Raw genomic sequence first — 18,437 nt, 5'->3', positions numbered from 1 at the left:
GTAAGTCCTCATTAATTAGAAAAAGTATTCTGCATTGATTTGAGGCATGCCTTAGCAGAGCAGCCTTAGGGTTTCTATCTATGTAATGAATCGTATCATCAATGGCTTGTAGCTCTTTAGACAGAGCAATTCTGAAAAACAGGGCTTTAACAAACCAGGTTGTATAGAATACTGAAATGAACTCACCAATTAGTTTATTAACAATTGCTTCCGAAGCAGTTGTTTAATAACCCTTGTACCAAATCAGGTACAAGGGTTGGAACTTGTGGAAGTAGAAGGCCAAGCGTTAAATAATAAATACCTTTAGCCATTAACCGGGCATAATGATAAGTCATTGGAATATGGAACTTGAAGTTGATTACTAATCCCCTTAGCCAAACAATGCTGAGTTGAACAAGGTATTTATAAACTCCTCGAAGAAAGAAATAAACATCAAGGCTAGTTTGGATAAATGAAAGAGCTTCAGAAGCCCGGAATATAATTTAAGAATTTAGTTTACTCTAATATCTTAAATATCTTGCAAAAAAATCATGGTGCCAATTACCTTGATTGATAAAAAAGTCCCTGGCTCTCCCTTAAATCTTTTAAAATATTTGTAACATATCCCCTTCTTTAATATTTCATTACAACTCTCTTTCAATTTCTCAAACAGTGGCTCAATTGGACCTAATGTTCTTATCTTTTCAGTATTAGAATTGCAAAAATGCTTAAAAATTTAACAAATAAACTTGACAAGTTTTAATTCTAATATTTTTAAATTTTAATTTGACTCTTGCATAAGATATCAATAAAAATAAATTATGCTTGATACCTTGATGTAAAGCTCATACATACGATGCTGGCAAGCTAACCATCCCATAGCTTTTTCCCTGCACTTCACCAGTTGTGTACAAATACCATTTAATCATTCAGTGTTTGTGACAGTCGTATCAAATGATAGAAATTTAACCAAATCAAATAATTTCCATTCTTCAGGCATTTCTTGAATTGCTTTTGTTTGTGTGCTTGCTTTATCATAGTCAACAGGAACAATGCAAACAAATTGATCATCAGGAATGCCTGGACAGGTAATAGTAACAGCTACTCTTTATTATTTATAATAGTAGCCAGTGTTGCTACTGCTGCAGTTAAAGAGATTCCAAGCGTTGTCAAAGTAATTCCTATGTCCTTCCCAATTTTTTTTGGAATAAGAAGAAGTATAAAATCACAACCTTTTTTTTTTTTCCAGGAATAACAAAATTTTAATCTATTTCCTAAATAAGATTAGCATGTTCATTATTGTTATTAGCATTAATACAGCTTATCTTTTCCAGTCTCTCTTTTCTTTTCTGCACCTCTTTTTTTCTCTCTTCTACTTATATTCCCTTTCTCTTTTGAAGCCTATTATTTCTTGCTTTGAACTTAATATCTTTGCATAAAATTTTTTGTACTCTTGATCCTCTTTGATCTTGCAGAAGAATTACATCTACTTGTCGTGCTTTTGTATCCCTGCTGCTATCTTTCAGAATTTGCTCATCACAATCCTTACGAGCAATATCAAACAATATATCTAACTTATTTGTAAACTCCTCCAACTTTTTAATTGCTTTTGTACTAATGTGAGGCTTAAATTTTTCCAGTTTCTTTCTTTCAGCTTCTAAAGCCACTATTTTTGTCCTAAATAAATGATACAGTATATCTAGTTAGGTACGCTAACCTCTTGACATATATATAAGCTGCTTAATTGATATACCATTTTATATTCATAATGATATTATTATTTAAATTCATAACTGCTCTATCTTGGATGAAGAATAGAATCCTTGCTTTCAACCAAAGTTTCTTCACTTGGTTACAAACACAAAAATACTTTTCGATTAGGCATTTAGTTTCTTTTTTGCAGCTTGCTTAAAATTTATCAATTAGGAAACAAGAAGTCACATCGTTGAATTAGATATTTGAATTTTGCTTGTGCTTTATGAAAAGCCTGTAGTGGTAACACTTCTATTAGTTAAAAGTTTAGTATTAGCTAATACCTCTGTTCTTTCTCCTTCAAGAAACACTTCTCTTTTTGACATTTTTTTAATACTTAAAGCTAAATACAACAAATTCTGAAAGATCATAAGTATACTAAACACAACCGTCATCAGCAGTACACATAAGTTGCCGTTATATATAAAAAATTGTTTTGAGGAAAATTAGTTTTTGATTCATAGGTTTTCTATAAGTCCAAAGTGGAAGGTTTAGCAGTGTTCCTATAAATCTAAAATTTTTCCTGGGTCTTACTTACATCTAAATACATGATTTAAAATACCGTGGTATTTTTCAAAAGTTTTCGAGCCTTTCTTTTAGGCCCCTAATCACCTCGGCGCCTTATTTTATAAAATAGGCGACTATTTTTCCTAAAGTGCAGGACTTAGGAGTGTACCTATGAGTCTGAAATTTTCCAGGGATTTTACTAACACCTAATTTCTGAATAAAAGAAACCATGGTATGTTCAATTATGTTATTCGTTTTTTTTGACGAACCCTTATATGTATATATATATATATATATATATATATATATATATATATATATATATATATATATATATATATATATATATATATATATATATATATATATATATATATATATATATATATACATAATATATATATATATATATAATATATATATATATATAATATATATATATATATATATATAATATATATGTTACTGTTACCCGCAGTACCAGAAATTAACGAAATGCTAATGTTTATAATATAATTTAATATTGCAACTCTGAGTTTCATGTGTTATCACAATCATCAGGCAAGTAGTAAAAGTTTATTTTTGCTATATATATATATATATATATATATATATATATATATATATATATATATATATATATATATATATATATAATGGACTATGTTTTATTTGTAACCTAACATCCCTGGCTCATAACCAATAAATATTTGCAATAAAGTAGTGAAAAAAAATTAATTGGATTTTGTTAGTAAAAAGGTCACACACAAACTTAAAACTCAATTTTACTTTATATGCTTATCAATATAACATTAAACAGTTTTATGTTCATTATTTTTTAGTTCTAGTTTTTTTTAATTGAAGACTTAATATGACGTTTTTGAGCATTTTACAGTTTGTTTTTTAATCATAACATTCTAAACAATTATTAATTTATTACTTATTAAATTAGTAACTTAAATAACAGCTTACACATTTACAGAGCTACTGCATATATTAAAAAATGTTGTGTAGTATTAAGCCTAACTAAAACGTAATAAACAATCATTATACTTTTTTTCAACAAAATGAATATAAGCTGGAGGTTCTTATCTTTTTACGGATGTCAAAATAATCTTAAAGATACTTGATTGGTGATTCGGCGCAACAATTTTCTCTGGGAATTTCATCTTGTATTTTTTTATTCAGGTATTTTCTACAACTTTAGTTTAGGAAATACTTCAGATACTTTGAAAAATCGGAATACGCGAGTTAAATGAAACAGCAACTTCAGGTCACCCTTTTATTCAGTAATCACTTCTTTACTATTCTTGAAACTTTTCCTGAGCTCCACGTAGTTTTTTACAATTTTTGGGATTAAATGATATTCGATATTGAATAAAATATTGTTTCTTCCAAGTTCTCCTTTGCACAGGATTTGGTCAAGAACACGATGTTCTTCCAGTTTTCTTTTAGCAAATTTTTTTCCAACTGGCTTATAACTCGATTTGGTTTTCCAGTGTTTACTTTTGTAGAGTCCGCTAAAATTATCTTATACTCTTCCGTAAATTGTATTCATCTAGAATAGCTGTTATACCTTTCACCACAGTATTTAGTTTTCCATCTGGTAGATCTGGTGTGCTTGTAATTTAACCTCTCTTTTTTCATTCGTCAACATTATTACTTGATGTTCTTGGTGATTAACATGTTAACCAAAGCTACTATTTTTTATCAAAGCTCAGTAAATAGCAGTCTAATTATACTGCTTTCTTTACTTCATTTTTAAGTTTAACAGCTTCTTCAATTGTTTATCTGAATTTGCTATTGATCTAAATCTATTGTAAATTTTTCTCAAAGTCAATCTCACCTTTAAATAAATTTTCGGGAAATGGTTACTGCTTTTTGGTTGATGCCTTTGAAAATATTACAAATTTGATTGCAGTTTTGGTTTTGCTATATTTTTGCTGGTACCTGTGGAACATTTATCAAAATCCTCAGACAATTTCCATTAACGTGGAAGTTGACGTTGTTGCTGTTGTCGTTACTGTTGTTAAAGTAGCGTTTGAGGACAATTTTATTCTTTAAGAAGGACGGACAGTTTTTGAACAAGCATCATTCTACATGAACACCCAACCAGTCTTTTACTTTTAACCTAAAGATGATATATATTTTAGGTATCACGGCAGAGCCATTTACTATATTTTGTTGTGATGTCAAAATCCTCATTTAATGGATCGTATTTTCTTTACTTTACATATTTATTGTACATTTTTAGCGCTTGATCCAGTTTTCCTGTTTGACTTTAAATAATAAATAAGGAAAATTTAATTTCTTTTGCCATATACCTTTTACTTCTTTTTCTATTTGTTTTATGCGTTCTCGTTAACCTTTGATTGATTTTCTCAGAAACGGGTAAAACACATATATTTAGTTGCGACTGGTACAATACAGTTATTTTCCTGAGTTTTTCCTTAAGTGAATAATTTCTTCTTTTCCTATGTGATTCATAAAATGGTGCAAGAATCTTTCATTCATGATTTTTGTCTTTTGTCAAGTCTTTTTTTTTTACTCATGAAGGCACTTTTTTTATAGAACATTACGACTGAAGATTACACTTGAATATATTAATGAAAAGCAATAAAATTAAATATAAGTGCAACAGAACTTTTATATTACTTGCCTTTAGTTTGGCAAATACAGATTTATATGTAACTATTAGCTATTTCCAAACGAAGAGCTTGTCGTGCTATTTTCCATAAACTTTTAGGAAACTCTAGAAACTTCCGAAAAGTTTAAGAGATTTTTAAAGACATCAATAGCAGTCCAAAAAGTACTAGAAAGTTCCACATGTACTTATCATTAAAGATCTACGATTAAAATACCGCTAAAAAGATAATTACTATATTTTTACTGTTTCCCGAATTCAATCTAGTATTTTTAAAATGTCGTAAATAGTACCTAAAAACTTTATATGAAATCCAAGTATTAATAATATTGAAATAAAGATAATAACAATGAAACTTTGATTTTATTAGCGGTCATTTTAAAGTAATATTTGCTTATTTTTATGTTGTTTCTGAGAGCAAACACAATGCATTAAAATATTTTATCCTTTCATTAAATAAAAGCTTTGATACCTACAAGGTTTAGCAAAATTTGATGTCTTAAAACAAACTTTAAAAAATATTCATTGCAAAATCCAACCGAAAAAAGTAAAAGAAAAAATGATAACAAGATTTAAAAAAAATAAAGTTTGAGAAAAAAAATATGTAGATATAGAAAGATATATGAGGCCATAATGTTTATAAGTTTATAAACATTATGGGCTCATATATCTTCCTCCTCAGGAAGGTTATACCACATTGTATACCTTAATACGTAAACCACATTATGCCGTTCATATTATAACAGACTAAACTGCTTTTAGCTGCATATCAATCATCTACTTATTTACCTTTCTTGCCGAGAATTTGAAAAACTTATATTAATATGTAGTAACAATGTAATAAATGTAATAATAACTTAAGCAATATTAATAATAGTGGCGACAACAAAAATTAAAATAATTATCAAAAATAAATGATCCTGGTGGTATATAATAAGAGTAAACATAAAAATAATAATTATAATAATAACTAGCATAAAGCAACCCGTTATACGGGTTCAGTCGGTCTATTACTTAATTTATAGTGGTTATTTTTCACTATTTAAAGTTGCGAAACCTTGACTAATACTCGGTAAGAAAAACGCCTTCAAATTAAAAAATTTAACCATCTGTAAAATTAAAACAAATTAATTTACCAATTATTCAACGTTATTTGAGTAATTTACAACTGACATATCAGTGTATGGCAGAACCATTTTCCTAAACATTACTAACTTCAACACAGTTTTTAGTTACTGACACAAAATAATAACACTTCATCATGGTTTAAATTGACAAAAAAATAAAGCTAAATTCTTGTCATATTTTTTATAACATGAACTTTAATTAATAAGATTATTATGAAGTGAATGTAAATTACTCATGATTTATTAATTTTTTGGTATTCCCTTGATACATGTTTCTTTAAAAAAGGAAACGGTCTGTAAAACGTTAAATGCACTCAACTAAATAAATTTATTAAAAATATTTAAGACATTGAGTACAAATACGTTTCAAACAAAAAAAAGTTCATTTACAATCAAACAAGTGTTTAACAAACTGCGAAAAACTATGTAAACTTTGATCTTTTATAATGCATTAATGCGTCATATGACACACCTAAAATAAAAACTGTACCAGATAAGTAGACATAAAAAAAAAAAAAAAAAAAAAAAAAAATTGGAAAACTATTTAACTGTTTTTCGGTTGCCTGTTCATGAGTCTAACTCATTACGTAACTAATTAGTTTATTTACTAATATGTGCAATAAACATATCTGGACATAAAAGCCAATTTGTCTTAACTCCATTTTTTGTAAATATGTAAAATACAAATTTGATATTTGAGTTTTTAGGCGAAATTTCTTGAAGTACGTAAATATGTAATAAGTTATGAAACATCAAAACAGCATTGTACTAATTTTCCTTTTTTGTGATATTTCGACCTGTTTTAGCGCAGATCGTCGTCAGACGTAAAATACAATACATTATAAAATAGAAATTTGATATTTATGTCGCATATTCCGTCTGGGCCATATAGCCTTCTAATCGTTATTTATTGCGGTTTAACCGCAATCAACTAAGTCTTAAATCTTTTTTATGAGCCAAATAAACTTAAATTAGCTTTTTTTTACTATACTTAAACATTTATACTTACAATGTACTATCACATTTACCTACCAAAACTGTTTTAAATTGGCTTTTAAAGGTTACGTTACGTTCATAGTTTTTAACGAGACATAGATTCATGTTTGTGAACCAAGCTGACCGCACACGGGTCTTATCAAGTCTGGTCAACACAGACCATTTTTATTTTATTTGTATTGCCTTTTTGTTGCAATAGTTTTTTTGCTACCATTTACTAAAAATACTTTTTGTTAATCGGAATTTAATTTTCGTCAATATTTTGACACTAATAAAGGACCTCCCATCCTCGTTTTTGCCTTAATGATGGCCAGGAGAATAAAGTTAGTTTTATTAAGAGAATTCAAGTTTTTAATAAAGACAATGTAACTATAAATTCAGTTTAAGTACAAAAGGATTAACAACACAAAAAAAAATAAAAATCAAATTAAGATATAAATTGCATTTTTAGCAAAACGTTGTCTTGGCTTTTAGTAAATAAATTAAACCAGTAAGTTCAAATAATGAAACTACTAAAAATTCATTTTTAACAATAGACACCAACGTGAAGGTAAGCCAAGCAGTCTATCAACATAAAACATCACAACAATAACACATAACAATAGAATATTTACACCCTTGAACCTAAAATCCAGCGAAAAAAAGAAACTAAATTGAAGTATGAAAGACAAAATTAGAAAACCAATTTTAAGTTAACTATATTTATCTTTTTACTAAACATATAAATGCATAAAAGTATATTTGCTTTTATATTCAATATTAATTATTCAATTACTTCAAAATTAGGACATTAAAACTCTCTAGATTTAAAGATCGAGGTTTAATACTCTCTCATACACATTACGCTAAACATTAACAGACATTATGTGTTTCCAGAATAATAAAAAATGGCTAGACAACACAACTTAACACTAAAGCAGTAACACCGCCTGGCACTAAATGATGACAAGTCACACCTCTGCTATAATTACACTGCTTGGCTGGCAAGGTTATCAATCTTGCTAAACGTAATGCCAAGTCACACCACTTTGAAAACATGGAAACAACATAAATTTTGCAGATAAACAAATTTAAACAAATATGGTTTTATATAAAACATATAAACACATTTTATAAAAATATTAAATGACATATATTTATCAAATATATTTATCAAAAAACCCTGAAAAAATATTAAAATAATAAATAAAGTTATACATAAAAAATGTGCTCAAAACCAAAAAACAGTAAATTTTCGAAATGAAAATCTAAAGACTATAAATTAGGAACATTAGAAAATATAACATTATTTGTGTAACACTTTCCACCTACCATACCTAGAATAAGAAGTTTATTAATTTTGAAAAACAAACTATTAAATGCTCAAGTTCTTGAACATGCAACATATAGTTGACCATGAGAGAAACACGGTTTTTTGAGATATACCCCAACTCTATCAAATATTTGACCTTAACATTTATTAATTGTCATTGATTAAGCCAAATTAACAGGAAACTGACGATGTTTCAGAACAAAAGGTAAAGTAGAATTTGATGGACCCAACTGAATTTGGGGAATAAAAATCCGTTTACCACCGGAAACACATGTCAAAACCTCTGCATTAATATAATTATTTTGAAGAGCACAAACTTTCATTCGAGTACCATTGCATAGCCCAGCTTTCAGATCTAAATTTCTAAGTAGCATAATTACACAACCATTTTCAATTTTAAACAATGAGGCAGCATACCTGAAGGAATAAGGCTGCTTCAAAACTAAACAGGAAAGTTATTTCTTTTATTAAAGTCATCAGTATCAATTTAATCAGCACTTAAATAAATTTTAACCTCACCCGGCAGACATTCAAGCACTTCTTCATTAATTGATAATGAATCAATATTAGTTGGTGTTAAAATCACGCGTTTATAAAAATCATTTTGATCAGCATCTCCGAAAATCTTTTAATCAATCGACTCATTTGCTCTAACAATGCACAAAGCACGCTTTTAAATTTCAATGACCTGAACATGTGTTACAACTATCCCTAATACACCGTGCTTAAATATGTCATTGAGAAGGTTATTTAATTTGAGTTTAAATACTCGGGTAACCAAGTCAGTTCTATCATTTGCTGTCTGACCTGGATGTAAATTTTCAGTTATCTCGCGCCATTTTGGGTTGCAAGTTAAAGTAATAAAAAGATCTGGTTTACTATACTTTTTAATTATAGCCATAGCATCTTCAAAGTTTTCCTTTAAAGCTCTAAGACTTCCTACATAAGTTGATGGCAAAACTACAATACGCCTTGGTCTAATATTATGATCATTTTTAAGGTTGTTTACATGTTTTTGTAAGACATCATGCTGCTTGCTCCTCAGTTGTTTTGGTTATTTCTGATAAAACCAAGGCGCTGGCCTTCAGTTTAAACATACGCATCAACTGCATATTGCTGAAACAGTTTTTTGCCATAAAAGAGTGATGAAAAAAGTCATCTAACTGAAAGTTTAAAATTGTATTACTAAGATAATGTAACATGATTTCCAACCAATTATGCACGTTCAGGGTTGTGGACCAATTGATTATGCGAACCAGCATCACCTATCGGAAAAACTAGAGGATAAACCATTTGATTTAAGTTGCTAACCATACTTAAAATAGTTTCAAGAGGGTGACCTTTTGGGTAAATAATAACTTCCCTGGAAGCAGTTGGTGTAACATCTTTACCAACCAATACAACTGCAACTTCATGATGTGAATGAAGGTTATAGCGACGTCTATCATGCCCTTCAAGTAAACACATTTTTACAACTAACACTGAGCGACCTTTTAGAGCTGCTCGACGAATTTCTTCATTTTCCACTTCAGCCATGTTTTTAAATGCAAGAACAAATGGGTTCTCTTCACTAATATTAGTTTGCAATCGAAACATTTAATCACTTAAGCAAAGATCATTACCACGTTGTTGCATTTTAAAATTTACTGCTGCAAGTGGATCATAGATGTGTAGTTGACAACATATCGGCGAAACATCTTGATTTGGTCTTAAATTACCAATACAGACTGTCATTTAAAATAAATTATTCAATAATCTTATGACTTAAAAAATATATATATATATATATATATATATATATATATATATATATATATATATATATATATATATATCAGCTAAGAGATGTTTGAAAAAAACTTATCTTTGCAAATAATAATAAAAAAAATTATTTAAAACATACAATTCTAATAATAAACATACTACTAACACAGAAAAGTTAAAAAAAAAAACGTTGTAAACCCTTCGTTGCTAACTTAAAAATTATTTCTTCAAAAAAAATTATTAGTAAACGTTTTTTTTAAAAATTCACAAAATTTTATAATATTTTGTTCTTCTATACCACATTAATAAATTATCTGGTAAATCTAAAATATGAAAAAAATGAAATTGAGATAAAACAAATTGTATATATGGCAAAATAATTTATATTGGCTTTTAGTGAATAATTAGAAGCAGTGATTTTTAATAAAATTATCTATTTATCATTTTTAACAATAGACACCAACATGAAAATAAGCCAAATGTCTATCAACTTAAAAGATAACAAAAAAAAATCACAGCAACAACACACAACCATAGCACACACCTTAAGTTAATATAATATATTTATAACAGTAAGTAAGATAACATTCATATTTAACAGAACATAAGTAAGAACATTCAGTAAATTGTTAGTAATATACATTATTATGTATTTTTTGACACTAATGATTATCGTGTTACCCTCTGTTATAAGTTCATCACTTGGCTGGCAAAGTTGACAAATCTTATTCTACACATTTACAAAGTCACAGCACTTTGAAACAGCATAATAAAAACATATATACCTTATATACATATTTAAATACGTTTTTAAAAACAATTTATAACACATATTAACGCATACACAAATAATAAAATAAAACTTTACACTATTATAAAAACACATTAATACAACAACTATAAAGCACTTATTACCACATACACATACATATCATAAAAGCATAAATGCAAACAATAAACGTGTACAAACAAAAATTTTAAAAATGGCGCGAGAAAATATAAAAAGATTCAAAATAAACAAAATATATTTACAAACAATACTCCTTACTTTTTTTTTATAAGAACTGTAATCCTCAAAAAAAAATTTAACCTTTACATATAGTGCCATGTGACATGCCATGTCATTGTTTGCCAAAATTTTAACTTACTTTTTCTAAGTTTTCTAAAAAAGAACACAAATATTTAATAGCATCACAGAAATTTTAAAGTAGTATTTTATGGAAATAGCATAAGTATAACTTTAAATAACATCCATACTTCTATTTTCTTTCTAAAAAATAAAATAATAACGCTGTTAAAAGAAAAGCTAAAACAAACAAAATATAAACGATTTAAAAAATTAAAGACCTTCCTACTTAAAATCCTTGCTACTTTATCTAATAAAAGATTAAATCCTTTCTACTTTATCTATTAAAAATGTATATACAACTGTTCTATATACTTACTTCAATTATAATATGATCTTAACGATGGTTATTTATTATGGAATGATTCCTTATGAAATAAATTTAAACTAATAATTAAATTTCATAATGAAAAAAGTTTTAACTCGCTTAAGAGATCTTGCTCCAATGACCGCGTGCATTTAGAGAAAGCGTTCTTTCAAAGCATAACTAATAAATGACATTAAACATTAAACACTAAAGATTAAACATTATACGTTTCTGTAATATTAATATTAAGATAATAATAATATCAATAAAATGACCTTGTAATATTAAAGCGAATTTGCATTACCACTAAAGTTAAATTTTCAGAAATATCACAATCTTTAGAGCTATAAAATTGTTCAAGATTTGTTTTTGGTATCCACAAATCGTCAAAGTTTCGGCGTATTCTGGGGTTGTCAATGATAAAACTAAGTTTTTTCTTCAAATAAAAAACATAAACATTGTATCAATGTACAGTTTTTCACTTGCTTTAAAATTTTTAAATGAAACTTGTTAAAAACTAGTTTTAATACTCCACTTTCCAAAAATTATATTTTTCTAACGAAACCCAATAATTCTATAAATTAAATGGCTCTAACTTAAAATAATCATTTAAGTGTTTTACCTGGTGTAACTATGTAAAGGACTAGTTAACAAAAAAATTAGAAAGTTATTGTTTGAAAACAATAAGTTATTTTATTAATTTAACAATTAATTATCTGCAAATATTTGCAATTGAATTTAAAGCTATTTTATAATTAAACATAGGAGTAAATTTGATAAAGAAGTGTGGCTGTTATAATTATAGTTATTGTGTGTGTGTCGCGTCTTAGAGATCAGTTTTGGTCACAGTTTGATGTTTAGTAACATATGAGTAAGTTCTAAAGTGATGGCAAAAATATTAAAGTAATAAAATTGTAAAAATCAATAACATATATCATTTTTTTACATTATTTAGAGACTTGTGGTTTATTAACTATGATGTCTGGTAGGAATCAAAAGTAAACTTATAGATGTTTTTAATGTTTTCCATTTTCTATTGTTTTTCTATTGTTTTTTTATCGTTCATTTCTTATTGTTTTTTAGTATATGTTTTTTTATTTAATTTGATACTAATTTATATTTTTATTTAACTTACTTTGTTTTTTTATAATTGTTTAAGGACTTTCTAAATAATTTATAAAATATTTATAGATCATAAACTCAATGTTACATTTAAATATTAAATGTTTAAGAATATCAGTTTTATTATTGTTATTATTGATATTATTAATATTATAGTTTTATTACTAAAAAATAAAATTACCTCTCCAAGGCTCCAGAGAATATCACTATACCTGAGAAGGTTACTTATCATATATCTTTTTTTATTACACATCATAGCAATCTCTTCTAAAAAGCCGATCCCAGTAAAAATTGTACATTGGATACAAGTTTTTTCCACAAATAACGTATGCAGGATTATTCTTTTGTACCACGGGTTTTATATGGTAAATCCTACATGGGTTATATTTGGAAATTGCCACATTGGAAAAGCGTGTTTTTTTCCGTATGTAGTTCATGTGGTGATTGTATTTTTGTTCAAAATTTTTTTTATATGGTAAATACCACAAGGAATATAGGTAGAAAATATCGACAGATAAAATGCTATTTTTTTTTTTTAATAAATAAGAACTATTATAAAATTTTTCTGTTACATAATGAAACATTTACAAGATATAAGTTTAAAAGAATCATCCTGCAAAACAATGCATTGTAGGTCTTACATTGATTTAAATGTTTAGTCTTTCTGTTAAAAAAAAAAAGCCTTTGCTATTAAAATAAATAAAATAGTTAATGGAACCAGGACGTAGCAATTATATTAAAAATGTGGCTTTGTTATTACGCTAAGTTTTTTCTCAACTGTAAAAAAATCTCCTAATATTAAAGTGAACAGTTCTGTAATATGTATATAAGTACAAACACTATCTCTGTACTGCAGGTATTATCTCGAGGTTAAAACTACGATTTGATTATTACTGTTGAATATATTTTAGCAAGATAGACCGGGTGGGTAGAAAAAGGCAATTGCTTATACTCAGTGTTGTTAGAGTAACTGCTCAGCTTTACGCGAATAAAAATTTGAGCAAAATTGCCTATGGTGGTCCTATACTAATTAAACCAAAACTTTAAAAATGCATAGGTATTTTATGTAAATTAATAAAAGTATAACCATGAAATTTTCACAACTTTTTAATATCGATTGATTACACTCACCATGCTAAAATCAAATGGTTTGACAAATTATTTAAGCTTTTGTAAGAAAACTGGTTACAGGCCTAAAGAATAGGCATGAAAAGGCTATAAACCTAGACCTTTTTAGGAACTAGTTTACTAACATGAATTATTTTGGTAAGGTGAATGTACATATATAAAATAAACAACAATATGAAAATTTCATCACAATCAGACAAACCAATCACAATATATTTAACGTAGCGTGAAAGAAACTCATATATTGAGAAAAACAAAAGTTAAATATTTAATAAAGAAAAGTTTTAAATATATCTAAAGATAACAAAATTATTGCAAAACATTAAATCTAAGCATTATTGAAAAATAAAAAAATAGGAAAACTCCATTATTTGAAAAATATATAACCAAAATAAAATTATTAAATCAACCATAAAAAGCTTTAATATTAAGTTACAAATTACAATAACAACGTTAAAATAACTTTAATTAAAACAATAACAAATAACTAAAATCTAAAACACTCCTGCTTCATAAGACTTGCATTTACTATATTAGTAAAACCTTTTTGTTGTGCACGAAACTACTTTGCTTTATGAAGTCTGCTATGTCTTCTTTGTTCTATGGAGTCAAGCAACTTTTCTTTAAGATCATCTTTTTTTTCTTGGTCTGCCTCGGTAATGTAGTAAGTAGCAAATGTAACTGGTGTACATTTAAATATTCAAAATGTACATTTTACAAATTTTACAAATTCAAAATGTACATTTTACAAAAATTTACAAAATATACATTTACAAGAGGTACATTTAAATATTCAAATATGTCCATTATTCCAGAAATACAATTATTCAATGAAATTAATGCTAATGCAATACTTATTTCCATAGAGGTACAACCAACAAAAACATCTTTAGGACAACGCTTCATATTTTCATTAAGATCTGCATCGCAGACTTTTCTTGATTCCCATGATTCCCATACGCATTGCATATTTTTAAAAAAACTGATAGGATACACATTTGCCTGAGTCATTGACAATAACAGTGACAACACATTAAATGAGGAATGAGTCTTTTTTTTTTCCTGTCATAGAAAACAACAACATCAGCTGCTGCATTAATATTAAAGTCATTTTGTTGTATATCTATGTTAAAGTATCGAAATTCATTTGTTGCATTTTTTTATTTTCACATAAACTACACTTTAAAGTATGATATGAATTTTATCTTCGATATTATTAAATGCTTTTATAATTATTGGAGGAGGTAAACTCATCAGGTAACAAAGTTTTTTTAAACCAATAATGACCTTTTCCTATCTCTCTCATGACAAAGCAGATCTATGATTTATTTTAAACGGTGACATTTCAAAACCTTGGAAAAAATTTCTTTGCTAGAATAAAAAGACTGCTTTCAACTGCACAAAAACTTTGCACAAGAAATGTTTAAAACACAGGCAATTTTTTTTTCATAAATTAGTTGAGATTTTAATTGAATTGTTGTGACATTGTGGAACATGTCCAATCAAAGTAACAACTGATGTTTAATGTGTCATTAAGGTTAAATTAATTACAAAAACTTATTTAAATAATTAATTTTTTACCATTACTATTATTACTGCTATGTGACAACGTTTTTGAAGATGTTGATGTCAAGATTTTTGATTAAGTTAAATTAGTGATTTCCAATTGTGAAGTCAAACCAGTTGAAATGCAGAATGTAGGTGCTGAGAAAAATTAATTACCTTTAAAATAAGTATATGTAAATATCGTATTACCAACTGCTCATTTTCTTAAAATTGAATCATATCTATTTTTTCCTATGACAAAACAAACACAAAGTAAATAAAACAAAACACAAGGCTTATAGTTTTTTGTATATTAAAGTAACGTATGTAAACATAACAACTGTTCTTAAAAATCATGACTTATTCAGGAAAATAAACATAAAAAGTTATTGGCACCAGTGTCAAAAACTAAATCCATATCAAGAGTAAATGGCGCAACACTCTAAAACCCCTACATTCTAATATAAACGACCTGTTAGTAAGGATGTTGCTAAAAAAATATTATAAGCTCACCACAAAAATTGCTATTTTAGAGTATTTTTTAAATCATTTGCTATAATGATTTATACTTAAATGGAATGTAGAATGTTTGGATTTCAAGAATATATAATTTTTGTAAAAACTGATTTTTTGATTTTTTTTTTAGTATCGGACCATCTTAAAAAATTATTCACGTAAAACTGAACAATTTACTTCAAAACGCGTAGTAATTGCTTAGCTATAGGCGAAAAAAAACTTAAGTAAAAATGCTAAATATGTTAATCACGTAAAACTGACCAATTACTCCAAATATCGCTGAGTAAAAGCAATTTCTTTTTTTTTATTCATGATAACTCAAGTGGATTATCATAGAATACAAAAATCCAAGTATGCAAACGCGCAAGAAAAAAAGAGCTGCAATAGTTACAAGATATATATATATATATATATATATATATATATATATATATATATATATATATATATATATATATATATATATATATATATATATATATATATATATATATATATATATATATATATATATATATATATATATATATATATATATATATATATATATATATATATATATATATATAATCTTTGAAAGTTATTTTCTTGTTATACGTTAAAATATGGGTAGAATTCAATAAACACGGCTGCGTATAAACTTTTTTTAAATATTTATATATATTTTTTAATAATATATAATTATTTTGATATTTCGCTGATCTATCGTGATCAGCGTCATCAGGTATAACCTATATTATACATCAGGTTTAACCTATATTATTACCTATATTATATGTTTCAATGATTCAAAATTTTTTTGAATACTCCTAATATTAACATGGAGATTTGAAAATGAGTTATCGTCCATTCCTTCCGTGATATTTTTTGAGTTTGAGTTATAACATGATGGGCTAATATGTTTAATAACTTCATCGTTATTATAAAAATAAATATCAGGATCCGAACTTTGATTTAAAAATGTTGAATTATTAATTTCAAACGTTTTAAACTCAAAGTCGGATCTGTCAGTTTCGTCAGCCATTTTAAATAAGAGTAATTTTAATAAAAAAATGAAATAAAATAATTCAAATATTTGATTTTTTAAAATCCTTTACAATTAATTTATCATATATAACAATACAATACTTACTGTTGTTCCTTTGTAACTTTCTTTCTTTAAACAATTTTTTTCGTATTAACGATGTTTCGACAGAGAAATCCTCGTTTATAAATATTCCCGAACCCTTAAGTTTTTTTTATTTATCAGAATTTTTATTTTATCTTTATAATCGAGTAACTTAATCACAAATGTTCTTGCTTGTTGGTATAAGGCTTACCTCCCGATGAGCTCTTTCGATTTTCACTCCATTTACATTTAGATTATTTTCAAGAATATTTATTATTTTTATTTCCGAAACATCCCAACTTTCCGACTCGTTTTTAGTTATTCCCTCGAATCTTAAGTTGATTCTTCTTTGCCGATCTTCGAGTTATCGTTTTTTTGTTTTGTCTTCACTTCCTAAACTAGATTTTGAATAAATTTTTTTCTCTAGGTCAGTAACCTTTTTATCGTGACAATCTTGATAAAACGATAAACTTTCTTCAATATCCTTTTGTACTTTTTCGTAATTTAGCAACTGACTGTTTAACTTTACTTGATCAGCTTTTCTTATTTCATTTTCTCTTTTTAAAGATTCGCAAGTGGCTTTAATTGTACTAATATCTTTTAGTAACCCGTCAATTCGTTCATTAGTAAATTTCAAGTTACCGCTTATCAATTTCAAAATATCCTTTTGCTGCAACATCTTTTCAAAAATTTGCTTTACTAACTGTATTGAGATTTCGGAATCTTTAAATTTATCCTCTTTTTTTTTCGCAAGAAAAACACGTCCGTTCACTTCTGTGTCATTCACAATAATATATATATATATACATATATATATATATATATATATATATATATATATATATATATATATATATATATATATATATATATATATATATATATATATATATATATATATATATATGTATATATATATATATATATATATATATACATATATATATATATATATATATATATATATATATATATATATATATATATATATATATATATATATATATATATACATATATATATATATATATATATATATATATATATATATATATATATATATATATATATATATATATATATATCAGAACTCTTGGTATTTTAAAAATTATTAAAGCTCAAGAACCAATTAAAATATTCGGGAATGTTTAGACTAGTTCTTTATTTCAAAAATAAACTTTGAAGAAAAGTTTCCCTGATTGACTGCTCTAAAGTTTGCCGTAATTGACTGGTCCTCCAACAAAGTTCACCACCAATACTAAATGATCTGACAACAAAACACTTGAAAATCATGCTGGAAGGACCAATATTAATTGACTGGACTTTTATAAAGTTACCATGGTATACATAAGCTCTGGAAAGAACAAATAAACTGCCTTTGGAGGTCTCGAAAATAGCGTGTGGTCATAAAAAACGGGTGATGGGTTTATTGGGTCTCTTCTACAATTTAGAAAAGTTATATCCTTATTTATATACATAAGGAAATGGCAATGCCTAACACTTT

At 26.6% G+C, this 18,437-nt stretch overlaps 1 protein-coding gene across 2 annotated transcripts in view; it reads left to right on the top strand.

Annotated features, from left to right (window-relative positions):
- LOC136089327 (uncharacterized) overlaps window positions 1-18,437 on the top strand; it is an 86,033-nt gene that overhangs the window by 51,996 nt on the left and 15,600 nt on the right. For both annotated transcript variants that reach the window (XM_065815291.1, XM_065815292.1), the window contains exon 4: window positions 12,470-12,512. In XM_065815291.1, the coding sequence (XP_065671363.1) occupies window positions 12,470-12,512 (43 nt within the window). The remainder of the gene's footprint in view (window positions 1-12,469; window positions 12,513-18,437) is intronic.

Source organism: Hydra vulgaris, chromosome 13 (assembly GCF_038396675.1).
Source record: "Hydra vulgaris chromosome 13, alternate assembly HydraT2T_AEP".
Taxonomy (NCBI): Eukaryota; Metazoa; Cnidaria; class Hydrozoa; order Anthoathecata; family Hydridae; genus Hydra; species Hydra vulgaris.
Note: the sequence above shows the minus strand (reverse complement) of the source record. Positions and strands in the feature narration are given on the sequence as shown.